The sequence below is a fragment of the Mus musculus genome, chromosome 11 (assembly GCF_000001635.26).
Source record: "Mus musculus strain C57BL/6J chromosome 11, GRCm38.p6 C57BL/6J".
Classification (NCBI taxonomy): Eukaryota; Metazoa; Chordata; class Mammalia; order Rodentia; family Muridae; genus Mus; species Mus musculus.
This window is the reverse complement of record NC_000077.6, coordinates 75509979-75527379: the sequence shown is the minus strand read 5'-3', so window position 1 is coordinate 75527379 and position 17401 is coordinate 75509979. Positions and strand designations below refer to the sequence as shown.

At 51.1% G+C, this 17401-nt stretch overlaps 2 protein-coding genes across 3 annotated transcripts; both read right to left on the bottom strand.

Moving 5' to 3' along the window:
• Positions 1-797: 797 nt before the first annotated feature.
• Scarf1 (scavenger receptor class F, member 1) lies at positions 798-13891 on the bottom strand. Of its 2 annotated transcripts, NM_001004157.2 has the most exons (11): positions 13690-13839; positions 13317-13375; positions 12970-13071; positions 11692-12214; positions 6868-7086; positions 6349-6477; positions 5325-5428; positions 5084-5201; positions 3484-3605; positions 3243-3389; positions 800-2010 (listed from the first exon to the last, which is right to left on the bottom strand). In NM_001004157.2, exons 1-11 carry the CDS (start codon positions 13800-13802, stop codon positions 1184-1186), a joined length of 2463 nt encoding a protein of 820 aa, NP_001004157.2. In that variant the 5' UTR covers positions 13803-13839; the 3' UTR covers positions 800-1183. The 2 variants fall into 2 exon arrangements, 1 of the variants encoding a protein (NP_001004157.2); XR_001780022.1 differs by having other exon boundaries at positions 798-2010; positions 3243-3752; positions 13690-13891.
• A 320-nt stretch (positions 13892-14211) lies between these two features.
• On the bottom strand, positions 14212-17286 carry Rilp (Rab interacting lysosomal protein). The gene is made up of 8 exons (NM_001029938.2): positions 17008-17286; positions 16843-16936; positions 16642-16748; positions 16373-16558; positions 15946-16091; positions 15478-15600; positions 14946-15029; positions 14212-14681 (listed from the first exon to the last, which is right to left on the bottom strand). Exons 1-8 carry the CDS (start codon positions 17230-17232, stop codon positions 14537-14539), a joined length of 1110 nt encoding a protein of 369 aa, NP_001025109.1. The 5' UTR covers positions 17233-17286; the 3' UTR covers positions 14212-14536.
• Positions 17287-17401: the final 115 nt, after the last annotated feature.

The following is a 17401-nucleotide window of genomic DNA, read 5'->3' as shown; positions in this document are numbered from 1 at the left end:
TCTGCCTGCCTCTGCCTCCCAAGTGTTAGGATCAAAGGCGTGCACCATCACAGTCTGGCATTAAAAAAAAATTTGCCGAGTAGGAGTAAGAGCCTGTGCCCGGTCTCCAGCACCAAAGAAACAGCCATGGATGGCAGGAACTGCTCTGTGCTCTCCAACCTGTTAGTGACTTTATACTCTCACCTGCCAAGTTCTTAAATCTTTAAGGGTATTTCATATGTATGTGTGTTTTGCATGCATGAGTGTTCTGTAAGCAACTTCACACCTGATGTCCTCAAGAGGCCAGGCTTTGAGTCACCGTGTGGTTGCTGGGAAGCAAACCCAGCTCCTCTGAAGGAGCAGTCAGAGCTCTCGCCCCCTGAGCCATCTCTCCAGATCTGCCTAGCACATATTTTTGAATAACGTATCTAGCCTCTGTGTAGAAACCAACCATAAGAAATCTCTTGTTCGGCTGAGCTGATGTGTAGCTCGCTTGGTAGCATGCTTGCTTAACCATGCATGGAGCTCTGTGAAAACAGACAACTCAGGTGGTTCAAGCCAGCACTGGGGAAGTATAGACAAGAGGATCATAAACTCAAGGGCAATCTCAGCCACAGAGCACGTCTGAGAGCAGCTCGGGCTGTAAGAGAGACCCTGCCTCAAAAAAGGATGGCTAGTGCGATGGTTAGAACCACTTAGGTCACAGGCCCCAGTTCTATCTCTAGACTCATGAGGTGATGAAGGAACCACCGAGAATTGACCACTGACCTCCACGGGCAGGTTGTGGTACACACTCTCCCCCCAAATAAATTAATTAATTAATTTTCTAAAAGAAATATTTGTTTAATCAATCTTTATCATCAAACATTTAGGTTGTTTTCCAGTTCAGAAAAAAAAAATGTTTTGAAGAGATGGAAAAGAATAGTCTCAGGACAGAATTCAGAACAATGGAGGAAAAGCCCTGTCGCCGTCTCCTCCTTCCTCTGACCTTGGTCTCCGCTCAGGCCTTCCAATCCCACCTAGGGCCAGACCCACAACCAGCTGGCCTCTAACCCTTGCCTCTTTCACGGCAGAGTTTCTGTTTAGTCTGTCACAGCTATGGCATCATTTTCAGGCACAAAGCCCAATCTGGTCCACAGCAGCTTCAGCATCCCGCTCTCCCTGCATCCCCATCCACAGGCTTCCCGGGAACTCACCAAGGTCCTCAGTGCTGTGGCGGCACGGACATGGGCACAACATTCTCATACAGGGGCTCCTCTTGCTCCTTCTCTTCCGCCTGCTTCTGGGAATCCTGTTCCAGGGAACTGCCTCCAGCGTCTGGCTCCTGGACAGTCCCTGAGCTCTCAATGCCATCTCCCAGACCTCTGGGTGTTTCCTCTGGTCTAACTGCGGTGGACTCCATGGCCTGGGAGAGCACAGCACCTGGAGCTGAGCCAGCGCTGGCCTGGTTCCGACCCAGAGATCGGCGCAGAGGCTTAGGGATAGCACTCTTTACTTTGGGATCCATCTGATCTTTCTGGTAGTTTCCCAAACGACGAAAGACAGACCAGACAGGACCCTCAGGTTTCTGAGGTGTCCCTGCCAGCATATAGATAGTGGCCACAGATCCTGAGCTCTCCTGGATGCCTCCATCAGTGGTCTCCGCACACTCAGCTACCATCTGGCTACCAGGTGGAAGTTGGCCGTGACTAGTGGCAGGATCTCCAGAGCTTGTGGCCGTAGGAGCATCCTCCTCTGTGTTCACTTGCTCTGGGCCTGTAGACTCCTCCGCCTCCTGCCCTTCAGGACGGGGTTGAGCACCTCTGGAGAGTCTCTTGGGTTTTCGTATGGGGCTGGAGAGATCCCCAGAGCTTCGGCCATTCTGTGGTGCAAACTTCGTGCCTTCAGCAAAGGAGACGGATGGCCTCTTGGCCCTAGCCAGGCTGGAGGTACGTGGAATGGGGAATGGTGTGGAGGCATCCTCAGGGGGAGGGAAGGAGCCTCCAGGAAGGCTGGCTTCTGGTGACTCTTCTTGGGCCATAGGGACCATCTCTGGCAGGGGAGAAAACAGGGGAACTTCAGCCGGGGACACTGCTCTAATCTTTCCAGAGGCCTCAAGATGTGGCAGGGAAGAGTGAGGCAGGGGAGAGACTGGTGTAGTAGATACCTCTCCTTCGCTCTTTTCTCTTTACCCATCCTTGCTTTGATCCACTGCACACTGCATTTTATCCAAAACACCATTACTACTGCCGAATTTTCGCTTAGCCAATTCCTACTGATTTGGTTAGACACACACAGCTATTACTAACAGGCACATTCCTTAAGCCCAGTTACCCCAGGCATGGGTAGCTTCAGAGTCCCTCCTTTTTGTTTGTATGCCCCACTAAAGCATGACAGTTGTGGCTGTCCTCTGAGCCTAGCAACTACCATGTTGGAGTGTTCACCTGTGCACTTGGAAAAAGATGATCCCAGCTGGGTTTGCTGACTGTTTCCACCCCCTCATGGAGAGATGGGTTAAGAGGCATTTACCTGAGCCCCCAGCCCTCCTGATGACCTGTTGTATGCAACTCTACCTTAATTGCATGAGGCCTATGGGGAGGGGCCAGAATATATAAGCTGCAGAATATATAGGAGAGGAAGGCTTCATCATGTGGCTGGGTAAGCCCACATCCCTATGGGTGAAGGCCTTCTAGATATGGCCTATTGCTGGGAGGAGCGCCCGTACCCTGTAAATAGCCCTTTACCTATGTTCTATATGAAAACATAATAAATTTATTGGTTCCCAGAACAAGCTTTGGTGGCATCGTGCCTCTGTATGTTGTTGGGACCTTCATTTTAGGAGAAGGGTAGAGGTTGCTTATGTCTCCCTCTGGGAAGGAATTTTAGCAATGATGACACATTCTGTCCTCTACTGTCAGGTGACATATCTTTTTACATCTCTATCCATCCATCCATCCATCCATCCTTCTATTTATTTTGAGACAGGGCCTCTTTACACACTACTGGCTCTCCTGGAGCTCACTATGTAGACCAAGCTGGCCTTGACCTCAAGCTCACAAAGATCCACCTGCCTCTGTCTCCCAAATGCCGGGATTAAAGGCATGTGCCACCATACCCAGCGTGGCATTGTCCTTTTTGCTGTTCACTACAAGCTCTGTGAGGACAGGATGTTTCTTTGTTCTGAACTTGTTCTCAGAGCCAGAAACAGCAAGTGGAAGAAAATAAGCGCGGACAGACATCTGCCAAAGGAACACAGAAGGTGCCACCGTGGTGGGCAAGGCTACCTTCTCGAGGCGGCACGAAGTAGGCATGAGCTTCGTCCTCTTCTCCAGAGTCAGGATCAGAAGAGAAGGAGTCGTCAGAGGCCCAGCCGGCAGAGGGGGGCTCGATGAAGCTATGGTTGAAGGGGACCTCTGGATCGTGATGAGAAACTGCAGGGGGTTCAGGTCAGGCATGGGGCCTCATGGGAAGCCTTGTCCCACCTTAGCCCTAGACTCCTGTCCCTGATTCCCAGTGCCCACTTACCTGTCACCCAGGGTAGCTTGTAGTTACTGAGGGAGCCACAGGGCAGTGCCGAGCCCAAGTTGGTGAGGGCCCCCCATACCTGCTGCTTCATTCTGAAAAAGGCAGCCCCATTTCTCTCAGGCCTGAGAGTGTGGCAAAGAGAGGGTGATCAGTGTACAAGACCTAAGGGAATCCATGTCAGACTGGCAGGATGTTTCAGGTGCCCACATCTACTTCGGCGGCTTTGCATATTGATGACAGAATAAAATCCAAAACATGGAGTCCAAAATCTAAGTCACAGAAGGCAACACAGCTCCAGATCACTGGACCTGTAGGCCGCGATCCCTTTGGCAAACTTCTATCTCCAAATATTTGCATTATGATTCAAAAGGAGTAGCAAAATTACAGTTGTGAAATGGCAATGAAAATCATTTTACGGTTGGGGCAGAGAGTGTCACCACAACAAGAGGAACTGTATCAAAGAGTCACACAGCATTAGGAAGGTTGAGAACCACTGCTCTAGATAGAGACAGGCAGGTCTGGGTATCCATGTCGGCTCTGATTTCACTTTTCTTGGCCTCCGTTGTAAATCTGACAGAGGGTTTGGCACGGCCCAGAACCAAGTACTAAGACTAAATACCTGCAGTGGTTTCTCAGAAATGTAGCTCTTAGGACTCTCATCCTGGCCGAATACTACTCTTCACCACCCACTCTACTGCATCTCCAAACTGGAGTGACAGTTTGTCAGAGTTCTCTGACAGCCTTTGGATAGGTCCTCATCTTCTTCTGGAGGGTAGGGGGTAGGCCAATATGCTCATTATGAATGCCTTACAGCACAGCGGACCAAATCAAGGATCAGGGTCTAATATGGTGACACATTCCTAGACTCCTAGCACTCCAGGGGCTGAGGAATGAAGGTATCCACTTCATGACAGCCTGAGCTACAGAGTAAGGTATTTTATCACAAAGCAAGCAAACAAACAAGACTGCAGGTAAGCTCAGTGGTAGAGCACTTGCTTAGCATGAGCAAGCCCCAGCTCTCATTCCTAGCATGATGGAGGAGAAAGAACACTGGGCAGAGAATCCAAAAAGCCAGGCAGGGCCTCCGTGTGAGCCCAAAGCAGCTGAGACCCCATGAGCCTGAGCATCTTTGTAAATTGAAGAAATGAACCCTCCATCACCACATTCCCTGTTCCAGACTCCCATGATGTGGTAGGCCCAAGGGACCAAGAGATGCGAGGATGAACTCCTGGGCCTCACTGGCCCTTCCTCCATAATCTATTCCTCAGGTCTTTCCCTCTGCAAAACCACGGCTCGGACCTCTCTGTCCCTCCCTTTCATGACGGTTTGAAATCTTGTTTCTTCCCTTCTCTGCTGAGCTGTGTGGGTTCTCCTCTGTCCCAGCCCTCGCAGCGCTATCATGAGCTCAGCCTTCTGCCACAGGTTTGACTCTGAGTCTCCTGCCACCCAGTACCCCTGCTCATATCCATGTGACGCAGACACTTCCTTGTCAGAAAGACATGCAGTTCCAGGCTTTAGTCTGTGTCACTCCCTGAAGAGTGAAAAGTTCAGCCCTTCCCCCCCCACCCCCAAAGGAACATGCATAACGGCCAGTGTTTACCTGTCCTTGGGGTCCAGTCGGGTTCCTGAGCAGCAGTAGGCACAGCAGACGATGCCCATGAGGAGCAGCAGCAGAGGTACCAGGATGCCCACAATGAGGGCGTTCTTACCATGACGGCCTAGGGACACGGGAGATGGTGACATGTTTAGGGCCTTTGAGGCTCCTGTCTCTGGAGTGTGCCCGCTCCTTCCCTGCAGCCCGTGGAAATGACCAAATGTTCCTCCGTGCTCTCCCCACTTACCCAGCTGGCAGGTCCCAGACACAGGGTGGCAGAGCCCCTCTGGGCATTGGCAGGGCATAGAGCAGTTGTTTCCGTGGAAGCCAGCTGGGCAGGAACTGTTGCAGCTAGGGATACATAACAGGAAAGGCAGGCTAAAGAATGGCACCGCAGAGGGGAAGGTAAGGTAATTTCTGGATGCTGTTCCTGGGTTCTGTCAGGAGACCTTTCTGACTTCTAAGTCACATCCTAAGTGGCCCTTTAGTGTTGAGAGTGCTTCACTGGAGAGACTTTGGGTGACAGCCCTCAGCCCTCAGCCTTAATGTGGGAGAAGCAAGATGCCTTGCATCAAGACCAGCCCTGCCCCTAACTCCCTGGACCTCCATCGCTTTCTTTGTAAAACAGGTCTTCTTCACATGACCCTATGTGCTGTTCTTTACATAGACATCTGCCTGGGGTCGCTGACTGCTTGATACCCGAAGAACTAGAGAGGGGCGTCAGTGGGATCTGGGTCCCACCCCTAAGCAAATCTTCATCTGAATGAGGCACCAACTCATTTTTTTCTTCAGATATTTTTCTTTCCCTTTAAAAATTATTTTTAGGGGGCTAGAGAGATGGCTCTGTGGTTAAGAGCACTGACTGCTCTTCCAGAGGTCCTGAGTTCAATTCCCAGCAACCACATGGTGGCTCACAACCATCTTCAGTAGGGTCTGATGCCCTCTTCTGGTGTGTCTGAAGAGACACATATACATAAAATAAATAAATAAATAAATAAATAAATAAATAAACAAACAAATACTTTTTAAAATTATTATTATTTTTTCTTTCCTTTTAAAAAGTTTCATTTATTTTCTAGTCCTTTTAGATTAGCGCCCGAGTTTCCTCAGAAGGTGCCACCCCACACGACAGAACTAACACCCTCATTACAGGGTGGGAGAGAGGGTTTCTGGGAAGTGGAGAGACTCAGTGGGGGACATTTAAGAAACATTACACAGAGGTCTGACCTCATCTCCCATAATCCTGTGTCCCCCCAAGGCCTTGTCCTTACCTGGTCCCCCAGTAGCCAGCACTGCAGACACATTCCCCAGTCACGGCATCGCAAGTCCCCTGAGCACAGGCAGGGCAGGTTGAGCTGCAGCCCTTCCCAAAGGTGCCAAGGGGACAAGGGTTCTCACACCTGAGGTTACACGAGGGAAGCACGACTCAGAATTGGGAGGGCAGGAAGGTCCTACAACAATTCCCATCTTCTTGGACATGGGGTCCCGAAAGGTCCATTCCCCTGCCGCAAAGATCAAGTGCACATGGCCTTGAAGCTAGAGCCAAACCCAAGTGGGTGACAAACTACAGGTTCCTGAGGGATAAGGAAAGGACTAAGGAGGAGGCAGCTAGATGTACACCCTTCTCAGAGCCCCTCCAGAACCTCCTTTCCTCTTCAGCCTGGCCAGGAGGCAGTCCCTGAGCTGGGTGAATGTAAACTTTATAGAAGTGAAGGTCCTCCGGGGAAGAACATCTGGGAGGAGGGGTGGAGGAGAAAAATGTGCTCAGAGCAAGGTAGCCCCTCCCTCACCTGTGCCCCAGCCAACCGGGGTCGCAGTGCTGGCAGTGCCCAGTTTCCGCTTGACAGGGCTCCCCAAGCCGGCAGCGGGGGCACTGCCCAGTGCACCTCTCACCAAAGGTGCCTGCAGGACATGGCTGCTTGCACTGAGTACCGTTCCAGCCTGGCTTGCAGGACTCACAGTTGCCGGTGACTGGAGAGCATGTGGCATTCAGCTCACAGTGGCCACAGCTGGCAAGAGAAAGAGATCATGGGAGCCCTGGGATCAGACGGAGAGCCATACCTTCCAGCCTGTGAATGGCCCACATTGTCAGATCTCGGGGCACTGGAGAAATCTGGGTCGCAGATGGACCACTCAAGCTAAAACCTCAGTTTCTCTGTGTTGTACACTGGAAAGGCTGGGCAGATGGTCTCTGAGGGAATTCCAGGTCTCTAGCTTACTCCTGACTCCCTGCTCTGTGACTCATCCTTCCCTGGGTTCACAAAGGATGCTGGGAGCCACCAGCTCAGCCAGAGCAGCCATGTTCCCTCCCACCCCTCACTTCCCTCCCACTCAGCCCTCTTGTCCCCCTTTCTCTGCTCTGTTTCCCATACCACACAATCTCTGAGTTTAGGACCGAGTGGCTAGGGACAGAGACACAATGTCATATAAAAAACTGCTCAGGTGCCAGGCGGTGATGGCGCACGCCTTTAATCCCAGTACTTGGGAGGCAGAGGCAGGTGGATTTCTGAGTTCAAGGCCAGCCTGGTCTACAGAGTGAGTTCCAGGACAGCCAGGGTTACACAGAGAAACCCTGTCTCAAAAAACAAAAACGACCAACCAAACAAAAAAAGAAACCGCTCAGGAGGCTGTAAGAGGAAAGCCACTAGAGCACAGGAGTTTGAGACTAGCTTGGGGAATCTACAGAGACCCTTTCCCTTTTTATTTAATTTTTAAGGGTAAATTAGTTTAACTATAATGAAAAAGTCTACAGTCTTCTTGAACACACACACGGTACAGCTTTTGAAGCCAGTAGAAACCCTCCTCTTCCTCTTCTTCCTCCTCTGCCTCCTCCTTCTTTTTTTAAATGTGTATGGGTAATTTGCTTGCGTATATGTATGTACAGCACTTGAGTGCCTGGTGACCAAGGAAGCAGGAAGAGAGCTTCAGCTCTTCTGAAACTGGAGTTCCAGATGATTTCAAGCCATCATGTGTGTGCTGAGACTCAAACCCTGGTTCTCTGCAGAGCAGCCAGTGCTCTTCTTTGCTGAGCCATCTTTCCAGCCATCCAAGCTTCTGTCTTCTTTCCTTCTTTTTGTTTGGTTTTGTTTTGGTTTGGTTTGTTTTGGTTTGGTTTTGGTTTTTTCAAGACAGGGTTTCTCTGTGTGGCCCGGCTGTCCTGGAACTCACTCTGTAGACCAGGCTGGCCTCAAGCTCAGAGATCTGCCTGCCTCTGCCTCCCAAGTGCTGGGATTAAAGGCATGCACCACCAAGCCTGCCTCTTTCTTTCTTTTTTAAAGATTTATTTATTTTATGTATCGGAGTACACTGTAACAGTCTTCAGACACACCAGAAGAGGGCATCAGATCCCATTACAGATGGTTGTGAGCCACCATGTGGTTGCTGGGAATTGAACTCAGGACCTCTGGAAGAACAATCAGTGCTCTTAACCGCTGAGCCATCTCTCCAGCCAGATTCTGTCTTTTTAAGAGCCAAATAATGCTGGCAGTTACGGTACAGGCCTTTAATTCCAGCACCAGAAAAATCATGTAACAGGGCAGAGGCAGAAGCAGGCAGATCTCTGAGTTTGAAGTCAACCTGATCTATATAGAGATCTTGTCTCAAAAAGAAACATATAGGTGCTGGAGGGATGGCTCAATAGTTAGAAACAGTTGCTGTCCTTGTAGAGCAACAGCGGTTCTCAGCCTGTGAGTCACGACCCCTCTAAGGGCATTTATAGACCCTTTTCTTTTCTCTTTTCTTTTCTTTTCTTTTCTTTTCTTTTCTTTTCTTTTCTTTTCTTTTCTTTTCTTTTCTTTTCTCTTCTCTTCTCTTCTCTTCTCTTCTTTTCTTTTCTTTCTTTCTTTCTTTTTTTTTTTTTTTTGTTTTTTGTTTTTTTTTTGTTTATTTGTTTTTGTCCAGACAGGGTTTCTCTGTATAGTCCTGGCTATCCTGGAACTCACTTTGTAGACCAGGCTGGCCTCAAACTCAGAAATCCGCCTGCCTCTGTCTCCCTAGTGCTGGGATTAAAGGTGTGTGCCACCAAGCCCGGCTGATAGACCCTTTCACAAGGGTCACTTATCAGATATCCTGCACACCAGATATTTACATCACAATTCATAATGGTAGTAAAATTACAGTTATGAAGTAGCAATGAGGATAATTCCATGGCTGGATGGGTCACCACATCATGAGGAACTGTATCAAAGGGTGGAAGCTTTAGTAAGGTTGAAAATCATCGTTGGTATAGGGTTCAGTTTCCAGCACCCACATGGTGACTTACAGCTGTATATAACTCCAACTCTAGGGGACCTCGTGTCCCCCTCTGGAATCTACATGCATTTAGTGTTCAGACATACATGATGGAAAAACACTCACATGTGTAAAATAAAAATAAGGATTTTTTTTTAAATTTCAAAAAATAAATAAATGAAAAGATAAAGAAAATAGAAATTATTTCATCATGATGGTTAGTTTCAGGAGTAATTCATCTTGATTTTCCAGTGATGCTAATAGGAACTTGATTCCTCTCTGCTGATAGTTGATCTTCTGGGATCCATTATCAGGGAGAAAGGATAATCACAAAATCAGTTTAGCTGAGCTGGGTGTGGTGGTCCATGTTCACAATTCCAGCACTCTGGATGGAAGCAGAGGTAGGAAGACCTCTGCAAAGTGAACAGTGGCCTGAGATACACAAAAAGACCTTGTCTTAAAAAAAAAAAAAGCAGTTTTTCTGATTCTGAATAGCATTGGCGGTGGGGTGTAGGGGAGGGTGGTTACTACAAACTGGGAGTTGCAGCTTGGACCTGGAATCTCAGCACTCAGGAAATAGAGGAGGAAAGATTGCCTGGGTTATATAGTGAGTCCCAGGCCTGTCTGGGCTATAGAATGAGACCTGTCTCAAAAATATCAAAGAAAAGGGGTGGGGAGGAGCTGTGTGGCTGCTGCGGTATGTGGGCTTGGGAGGTGGAGGCAGGAGGATCAGGAGTTTGAGGTCAGCCTAAGCCACAAGAGATTGGAACCCACACCAAAACCAAACCAAACAAAACAAAAGAAAGAAAGAAAACAAGGCAAGCAAGAAAACAAGGAAGGGGCTGGAGAGATGGCTCAGTGGTTAAGAGCACTGACTGCTCTTCCGAAGGTCCTGAGTTTAAGTCCCAGCAACCACATGGTGGCTCACAACCATTCCTAATGAGATCTGACTCCCTCTTCTGGAGTGTCTGAAAAGGGCTACAGTGTACTTATAATGAATAAATAAATAAATAAATCCTTATTAAGGCCTAGTCTGTGTTGTCTTGCTTATACTTTGACTTAGGTTGTTTCAAATACTCACTATGAATTATGGGATATAATGTCTTGCTCTACATTTTGCCCCCTGACCTTTCTGGTGTTAGAAACCGAACCTAGGGCTTAGTGCCTGCCCGGCCAGCTCTCTATTACTGATCTGCATCCCCAGACCCATTCTCTCTTCTAAACAGAGCCTGTTGCTACTTTGTGTGGGAGGGGGATCACTGACAGTGCCTCCATGTAGCCCAGGCTAGCCTCAGACTTGCTGTGTTGTGATCCTCCTGCCTCCACCCTGCTTTGTTACTATTGATCCTACACACAGCCTTGCTACCTCAGTGTGTGACACGGGCTGACGTCTAATGTGTGATCTTATGTTTCTTCTGCCTTCCACATGCTGACATTAGAGACCTACCCAGCCCCAACAGGCTGGACAGCAACGTTTTATTGAGAGTTTCACTCTTGCTTCAGCCCCCTGAGTGCTGGGATTACAGGGGATATATATATATCTCACACATACACACACATTTTTTTTTGAGACAGAATTTCACTATGTAGTTCTGGATGTTCTAGAACTACGTAAATTAGGCTGGCCTCAAAACACACAGAAATTTATCTGCCTCTACTCACCAGAGCTGGGATTAAAGGCATATGCTACTATGCTCAGAAAAAAAAAAAAAAAAGAGCCGGGCGTGGTGGTGCACGCCTTTAATCCCAGCACTCGGGAGGCAGAAGCAGGTGGATTTCTGAGTTCGAGGCCAGCCTGGTCTACAAAGTGAGTTCCAGGACAGCCAGGGCTACACAGAGAAACCCTGTCTCGAAAAACCTTAAAAAAAAAAAAAAAGAATATGTGTGTGTTTGTGGGGATATGTACACATGAGTACAGTTACAGGTCAGCAGAGGGCAACAGATGTGGGTCCTGAGAACAACTAAGAACACTACTCAGGCCCTCTGAAAGAGCAGCACAATCAAGTCTTAAGACTTTTTAACATTGATAGGCTAAGAGAAGTAGGCATAAATACTCCGAGATGCATGGGTGTGGTATTTTTTCTTTTATCCTTGCCTTGTATATATTTTTGGAGATTGCCCCTCAGTACTCTTGTCTTCTTTCTTTCTTTCTTTCTTTCTTTCTTTCTTTCTTTCTTTCTTTTTTTTTTTTTTTTTGCTTTTTCGAAACAGGGTTTCTCTATATAGCTCTGGCTGTCCTGGAACTCACTTTGTAGACCAGGCTGGCCTCGAACTCAGAAATCCACCTGCCTCTGCCTCCCGAGTGCTGGGATTAAAGGCGTGTGCCACCACGCCCCGGCTTTGTCGGATTTCTTGCTCACCCCTTACCCTGTTGGGTGGCTCACCTTTCTTTGCACTGTGCCCCATAGTGGCCAGGGTTGCAAGGCAGCTCACAGCGGATTCCATGGAAGCCAGGAGGGCAGGAACAGTGGCCAGAAGTAACGCTGCATTGGCCTCGCACACACTGGCACTTACGACTGCACTCCGGACCCCACCAGCCCGGCAGGCAGACGCAGCGGCCGGAGTCCTGCATGCAGGGCGAGGTGTGGCAGTTGCAACTGAAGCTGCAGCGGCGGCCCCACCAGCCCGGCGGGCATACACAGGTTCCAGTGGCCTGGTCACAGCGTGAGGCTGGGTTGCACTGGCATGGGCGACGACACGTGGGTGACCACCAGCCAGGGTCACAGTGGCACAAGCCTGTCTTTGGGTCGCACTGTCCGTGGGGGCCGCAGGTGCAGGGGAACTCACAGAGCCTGCCCCAGTAGTTAGGCTGGCATTGGCAATCACCCGTGGCCGGTTCGCACTGGCCACGTGGATGACAGGGGCAGGTCTCACGACAGTCGTGGCCCCAGTACTGTCCTGGACAGCCTGTGAGGTTAGGAATGGGAGACAATCGGATTCAGGTCTGGGCACAGGTCCTTGTCCTGACCCTTCCTCAAGGAAGAGGACACAGTCTTGCTCCTCAAGAGCCAAGGACAGACCCTGAGAACATCTGGCAGCCTCTCCTGGGACTCAGCTTATTTCCGGCCCCAGATTCAGATGACAAAACCCTTAGTCTTGGCTTAGCCTCTATTTCACATTCCAGAACACAGAGCTTGAGTTTGGACATCGATGTGCCCAAGCTCACAGGTGGATGGGATGTCATTCATGTCCCCTCCCTCTCTCTGCTAAGGTGTCCCCCTGTCCTTGGCCATTGCTGGCATCTGAATTTTAGGTAGAAGATGGCTACCAGGGTGGCAGGAAGGTACATATAGCCCTTTCCAACCCAGGGATTCTTGGCGCCTGCCACTCAGCCCTTGAGAGCCTGGTTCCAGGCACCTTCTTCTACCTGCCATTCAAGTATGAGGTATAGTTAGTAGAGAACCACAGGTCCACGCCCTCGCATCTATTTGTCTTCACCAAGAAGTTAAAAGTGAAGGTGCCGGATAAGCAGGGCTCTCTGGCTGTAGGTTAAAGCCCAGGGCCATTCCCAGGATCACTTCTCATTTCTGAGCCCATTTTCTAAGCAAAGCTTGGGTAATTTTGGGCCTTACCATTTTATGTTCACATCTTTACAAGCCCTGCCTACTTCCTGCCCCTTACCCAGTTCTGCCCAGAAACGCCACTCAGTCGTTAAAACTCACGGGAGCTGCACTGGGCTCCGAAGAATCCAGGTTTACACCGACAGAGGCCCGGCTTCACGCACACCTCTTCTTTCCTGCAGGCATCAGGCCCCTCACAGATGGCTGAAAAACACCCCACCCGGGCTTGAAAGGACTGGGGGACAAAGAAGTAAGGGACACCCTTGGCCCTCTCACCCATCCCTGGGATTCTGCTCCCTTCAAAGCCATCCTTAGTGCCAGACTAAGGGGTGATGTGCCACAGGATAGACACTGTTTCCAGGGCTCAGGAGGGGAGATAGAGTAGAAAGGTTGTCATTGGGTCACATCCTTCCTTTTCCTTGGCTAAGGGGACTGTCCTGGCTACTCACGGATGGTGCATTCTTGATCTTTCTGCCTCCAGCCGGGACAACACTGGAGCTCAGAGGGGCTGTGGGGTAGAAATGGGGCAGCAGAGCCCCATAGCGTGGGTCACTGATGCTGGCTGAGATGTGGGAGTCTTCCCCAGCTCCACTTAGGAAATCTAGCCCGGTGTCACAGGCCATGAGTCACAGTATCCATGTCCCCAACCCTCCTTTTTCCCTTCCCTGACCTTCCCACCATCTGCGTGACCATCTATCATCTGCCAGGCTGCCTCTCAAAGTCCCTTTCTTGAGGCCCATGACCCTCCCACCCACCTCTTTATTTTCCAAAATACCCAACACTAGTCAGCCACCATACCAGCCGGACTCCCAGAAGACCCACCTGCTGCCTTTACAGACGTGCTGACCAGCAGGGTCTAGCGTGGATCCCTGGGTCCCCTGAGTCCAGAGCAGCAACAGTGAGAACACCAGCTCTAGTCCCATGGCGGCCAGCATGGTAGGAGGGCCTGGTTTGATCTGGTCCCCACAGCTCCCAACCCCCTCCCTGCTTCCTCCCAAGGCTTTTCCTGAGGAAGCCAGGATAGAGGGGCGGGCTGCTACGAGGCACCTCCCCGAGAGGGCAGGCAGCTTAGCACATAGAAACGAAAGGGAAAATAGGGCTGATGGTGAAAACTGAGTGGATTTAGGCAGGAGAGGGCCAAAAGATTGAAGCCACAGGTCCCTGAAACACTAGAGATAGGCAAAGGAATAGGGTGGGGGTAGGAGCCATACCCCCCAAATAAGGAGACGTTCCTTATCCTCAGTGAGGAGCAGAGGAGACCTTCTAAAGAAACATCACCATTGTTCCTGGCAGGGCTGGGACCTAACATGGACCACCGACAGACAGACAGACAGACTGAGAACATTTTAGGGGTATTATGGTTATTTATTGCACTGGTCACCTGCACAAGCCCCAGCGAGGCAGGCAGGCAGGCAGGCAGTCCTCTGTCTCACAATGGGGAAAAGCAGAGCTCAGAGATCCCTTTATGTCTGTAAAGTGTGGTACAGAGATGTCAAGAATGGGAGACAGGCTGACGTTCCACCATAGCTAGTACAGGCGAGGTTTAAGTGGGGAGCCACATCCTCATTTGAGGTCACACATCCACACACAGTTAGCTGGAATCCAGAGTTAAGCCTCCTGCATAGCTGAAGCCCTCAGACCAAGATGTTCATTGAAAGCAGGGGACTAGTCAGGAGTTGGGGGCTGGAGGGCTGTTCACAGGCTGCAGGTGGGGTTGCTGTGGGGTCTCTTCTCCTTTCTGTAGGCTGCTGGAAGCTGGGTTGCTGGTCTCGGCTTCAGGGGCCTCAGTTTCACCCCGATACCATAAGCCAAAGCTGGAAGGGAAGCCAAGAGAGGTGCATTGAGCCGGGGAGGCAGAGATGTCAAGGATGCAGGCCGAGGGTCCAGAAAGGTGAAAAGGGGGTTCTGGAGGAAAGAGGACAGCATAGGTCACAGGGAAATGAAGGCACAGAGGACAGAGAAGCAGGTGGGAAGACAGATCTTAGAACAGCGTGAAAGGCAGTGGAGTGGAAAGAAAGAGTGGAGAAGATCCAGGCAGGCCCCTCCTTCACCTTCCTCCCTCCCCTCCTCCAACATACAAATTCTGGATTCTGGACTCAGGAACTAGGGGAACATCTTCCTTGTCGTTGGAGAGCAGGAGCCACGAGCCATCCTCATCCTCACTAGGATAAAGAAATGAAAGGGCTGTATATCAGGGCCTAAGGGATACTATGAGTCCAGCTTGTGTGGAACCTCCTGAAGGACTTTCAGGAACATCAGGGGAGGATGGAGTGACTACAGAGGCCTCAGGGCTGGAGAGGGGACAGTGAGGGGATCAGGGACTCTTTATAACCAGGCAGACAACAGCCCCTCACAAGACTGCATAGCTTCCTTTAGTAAAGAGATCCAGCCAAGGAAGGAAACATGAGTCTGGAGAAGTAGCATGGACAGTTTCTTCAGCAGGAGGCATAGCAGCCGGGGCAAGCGGGAGCAGTGGATTCCAGAGGAAAGGACGGCAGCTGGAGAGCAGGCTGAGTGAGGTGCCAGGCACAGCTAAGTTGTATCACTGGGCACAGCAGAACTGCAGCAGGCCAAGGGGTTCGTTTGGTGAGCACAGAGGCAGGATCTTACCTGCTCTCTGCTTCTTCAGGTGTCCCTAACATCTTGGCCTTGATCTTCCTCCTCTGTTTCTTGACTGCCACCTTCATGGCTTCAAGCAGAAGCCCAGGAACACGGTGATCTGTGAGCAGCTCTCTAGAGAAGCAGGAAGGGAAGAAAGTGGGAAGGCCAACAGGAGGTGTCAATCAAGTACCTGAGCTCTGCTCACTGTTTCCCCTGGAAACCCGTGAAAGCTCTATACCGCCAACACCTCTGAAATGAGCTTAGATGGCCCCTCCTAAGGATAAGGCTTGCTGCTTCAGTTTGGTGACCCCTGGTGCTGCCCTGTTTGAGTGAGGTTCCAGAAGGGCAAGGACTGTGGAAGTTACTTCTTCCCAGTGCCTGAGCAGGACCCTGGCAATTGTCACTGCTGATCTATAAACGATCCAAAAAATAAGGTGGGGTGACCAGGAACAGGCATCCTGGCTTCCAGTCCCTCACCGCTGGAAGTACGCCAACTCCTCCTTGAGCAAGAACACGTTGGCTTTGAGCTCATTCCGCTCCTGAAGGATTTGCTTAAGCTCTTCCCTGCTGAATCCACACTGGACAGCTTCTGGAAGGTTCCCTGGCTGCTTCTGAGTATCCACCTGTACAAGGTCAGGAATGGTCAGAGAGCAGTCTGTCTTAGCTCTTCCCTAAGTCCCAGCGCTCACAATAATATTATGGGAAGTGTCTGCTGGGAAAACTTAGAGGACAAAGTTGCTGCTACATAGGTGTACATAGCACACAACTGCTGTTGCTACCTTCCAACTTCCTGGGTACCTTCTATACTGCATGGTACATCCATGCCAGGTAAACCCAGGCTGGGTCATCAACTGCTGAATGCTGTGAGCTCTGGGATGTATTTTGACTTCGCTCCGTCTCTTACCGGGTCATCTGAGGTTGCCGCATCAGGTTCCAAGCTCTGTTCTTTAGCCAGCTGGCTGGAGCCATCCTGAGCTATCTGGCGCTCCCTCTCCCGGTCCTGGGCGGCCCTCAACTGGGTCTGCACTGCAGCCAGCTTGTGCCGCAGCTCAGAGTTGATCAGCAGGAGGCGCTGTAGCTGTTCCTGCAGCTAGGGGGTGGAGCGAGAGAGCTAGGGGCGGGGCTCCGAGGGCCGTAGCGGCCCCACCCCACTCCGCCTGGCCCCGCCCTCACCGCTTCGGTCTCTTGGCTTCGGCGCTGCAGATCTCGGTTGTGTGCCCGAAGCTCATCCCGCTGTCTGTCTGTCACCTCCTTGAGCTGTCGGAGCAGCGCGCGCTCCTCTGAGGAAGGGGTGTCTTTAGCACTACCGATCTCTGGGGTACGCAGGCCCCGGCTGCCCCCAGCTCGCTCTGCTCCGGTGGGACCCTCACTCACCCTGCGGCCCGGAGCCTAGCTCCTGGCGGAGGCGTTGGTTCTCCTCGCGCAGCCGCCGCAGCTCCACTTCTGCCTGCTGTGCGGACACCTGCAGCTGGGGGAGCCAGGGGTCTCAGGGTTAGGCCTGCCGGCTCTCAGGGGTAAAAGGAGGAGCCGGTGACTCACCGAGTCCGGAGCCGGCCCCACGGCGGCCTTTTCCAAGAGCTCCAGCGCCCGCACGACTAGTGGCACCAGCCCAGCCGCCGCGTCGGGTCCGAAGCGGCGTGCCAGCCCCTGTAGCTCAGTGCCCAGAGCCCCCGCTAGATGGTACACGAGCTCGGCGGCTGACCCTGCGCCCACTGAAGAAGAGGCCTGACTGGGTAGCCTGGGCGCTGCCCTCCTGGGCTCCATTTTTTCCTCTCTTAAGGTCAAAAGCCACCCACACCCTTAACTGGTGCAGGAAAAAGCTTAACAGTTCCGGCCCAGGAAGTTTAGGGCCATAAGGGGCGGGGTAGAAGCAACCCGGGAGGAACAAATAGGGAAAAAGGCCCTGGAGTGGGAGAGTGCTCTGGGCTCCCTG

Coding starts and splice junctions, on each gene's coding strand:
- Scarf1 (NM_001004157.2), bottom strand. CDS start 13,802: ATGCTGGCCGCCATGGGACTAGAGCTGGTGTTCTCACTGTTGCTGCTC. Junction 13,072..13,316: donor AGATCAAGAATGCACCATCC/GTGAGTAGCCAG, acceptor GGTGTTTTTCAG/CCATCTGTGAGGGGCCTGAT. Junction 3,606..5,083: donor CGACTGGACCCCAAGGACAG/GTAAACACTGGC, acceptor CCACACTCTCAG/GCCTGAGAGAAATGGGGCTG.
- Rilp (NM_001029938.2), bottom strand. CDS start 17,232: ATGGAGCCCAGGAGGGCAGCGCCCAGGCTACCCAGTCAGGCCTCTTCT. Junction 15,601..15,945: donor GAGTTGGCGTACTTCCAGCG/GTGAGGGACTGG, acceptor CTGCTTCTCTAG/AGAGCTGCTCACAGATCACC. Junction 15,030..15,477: donor CCTGAAGAAGCAGAGAGCAG/GTAAGATCCTGC, acceptor TCTTTATCCTAG/TGAGGATGAGGATGGCTCGT.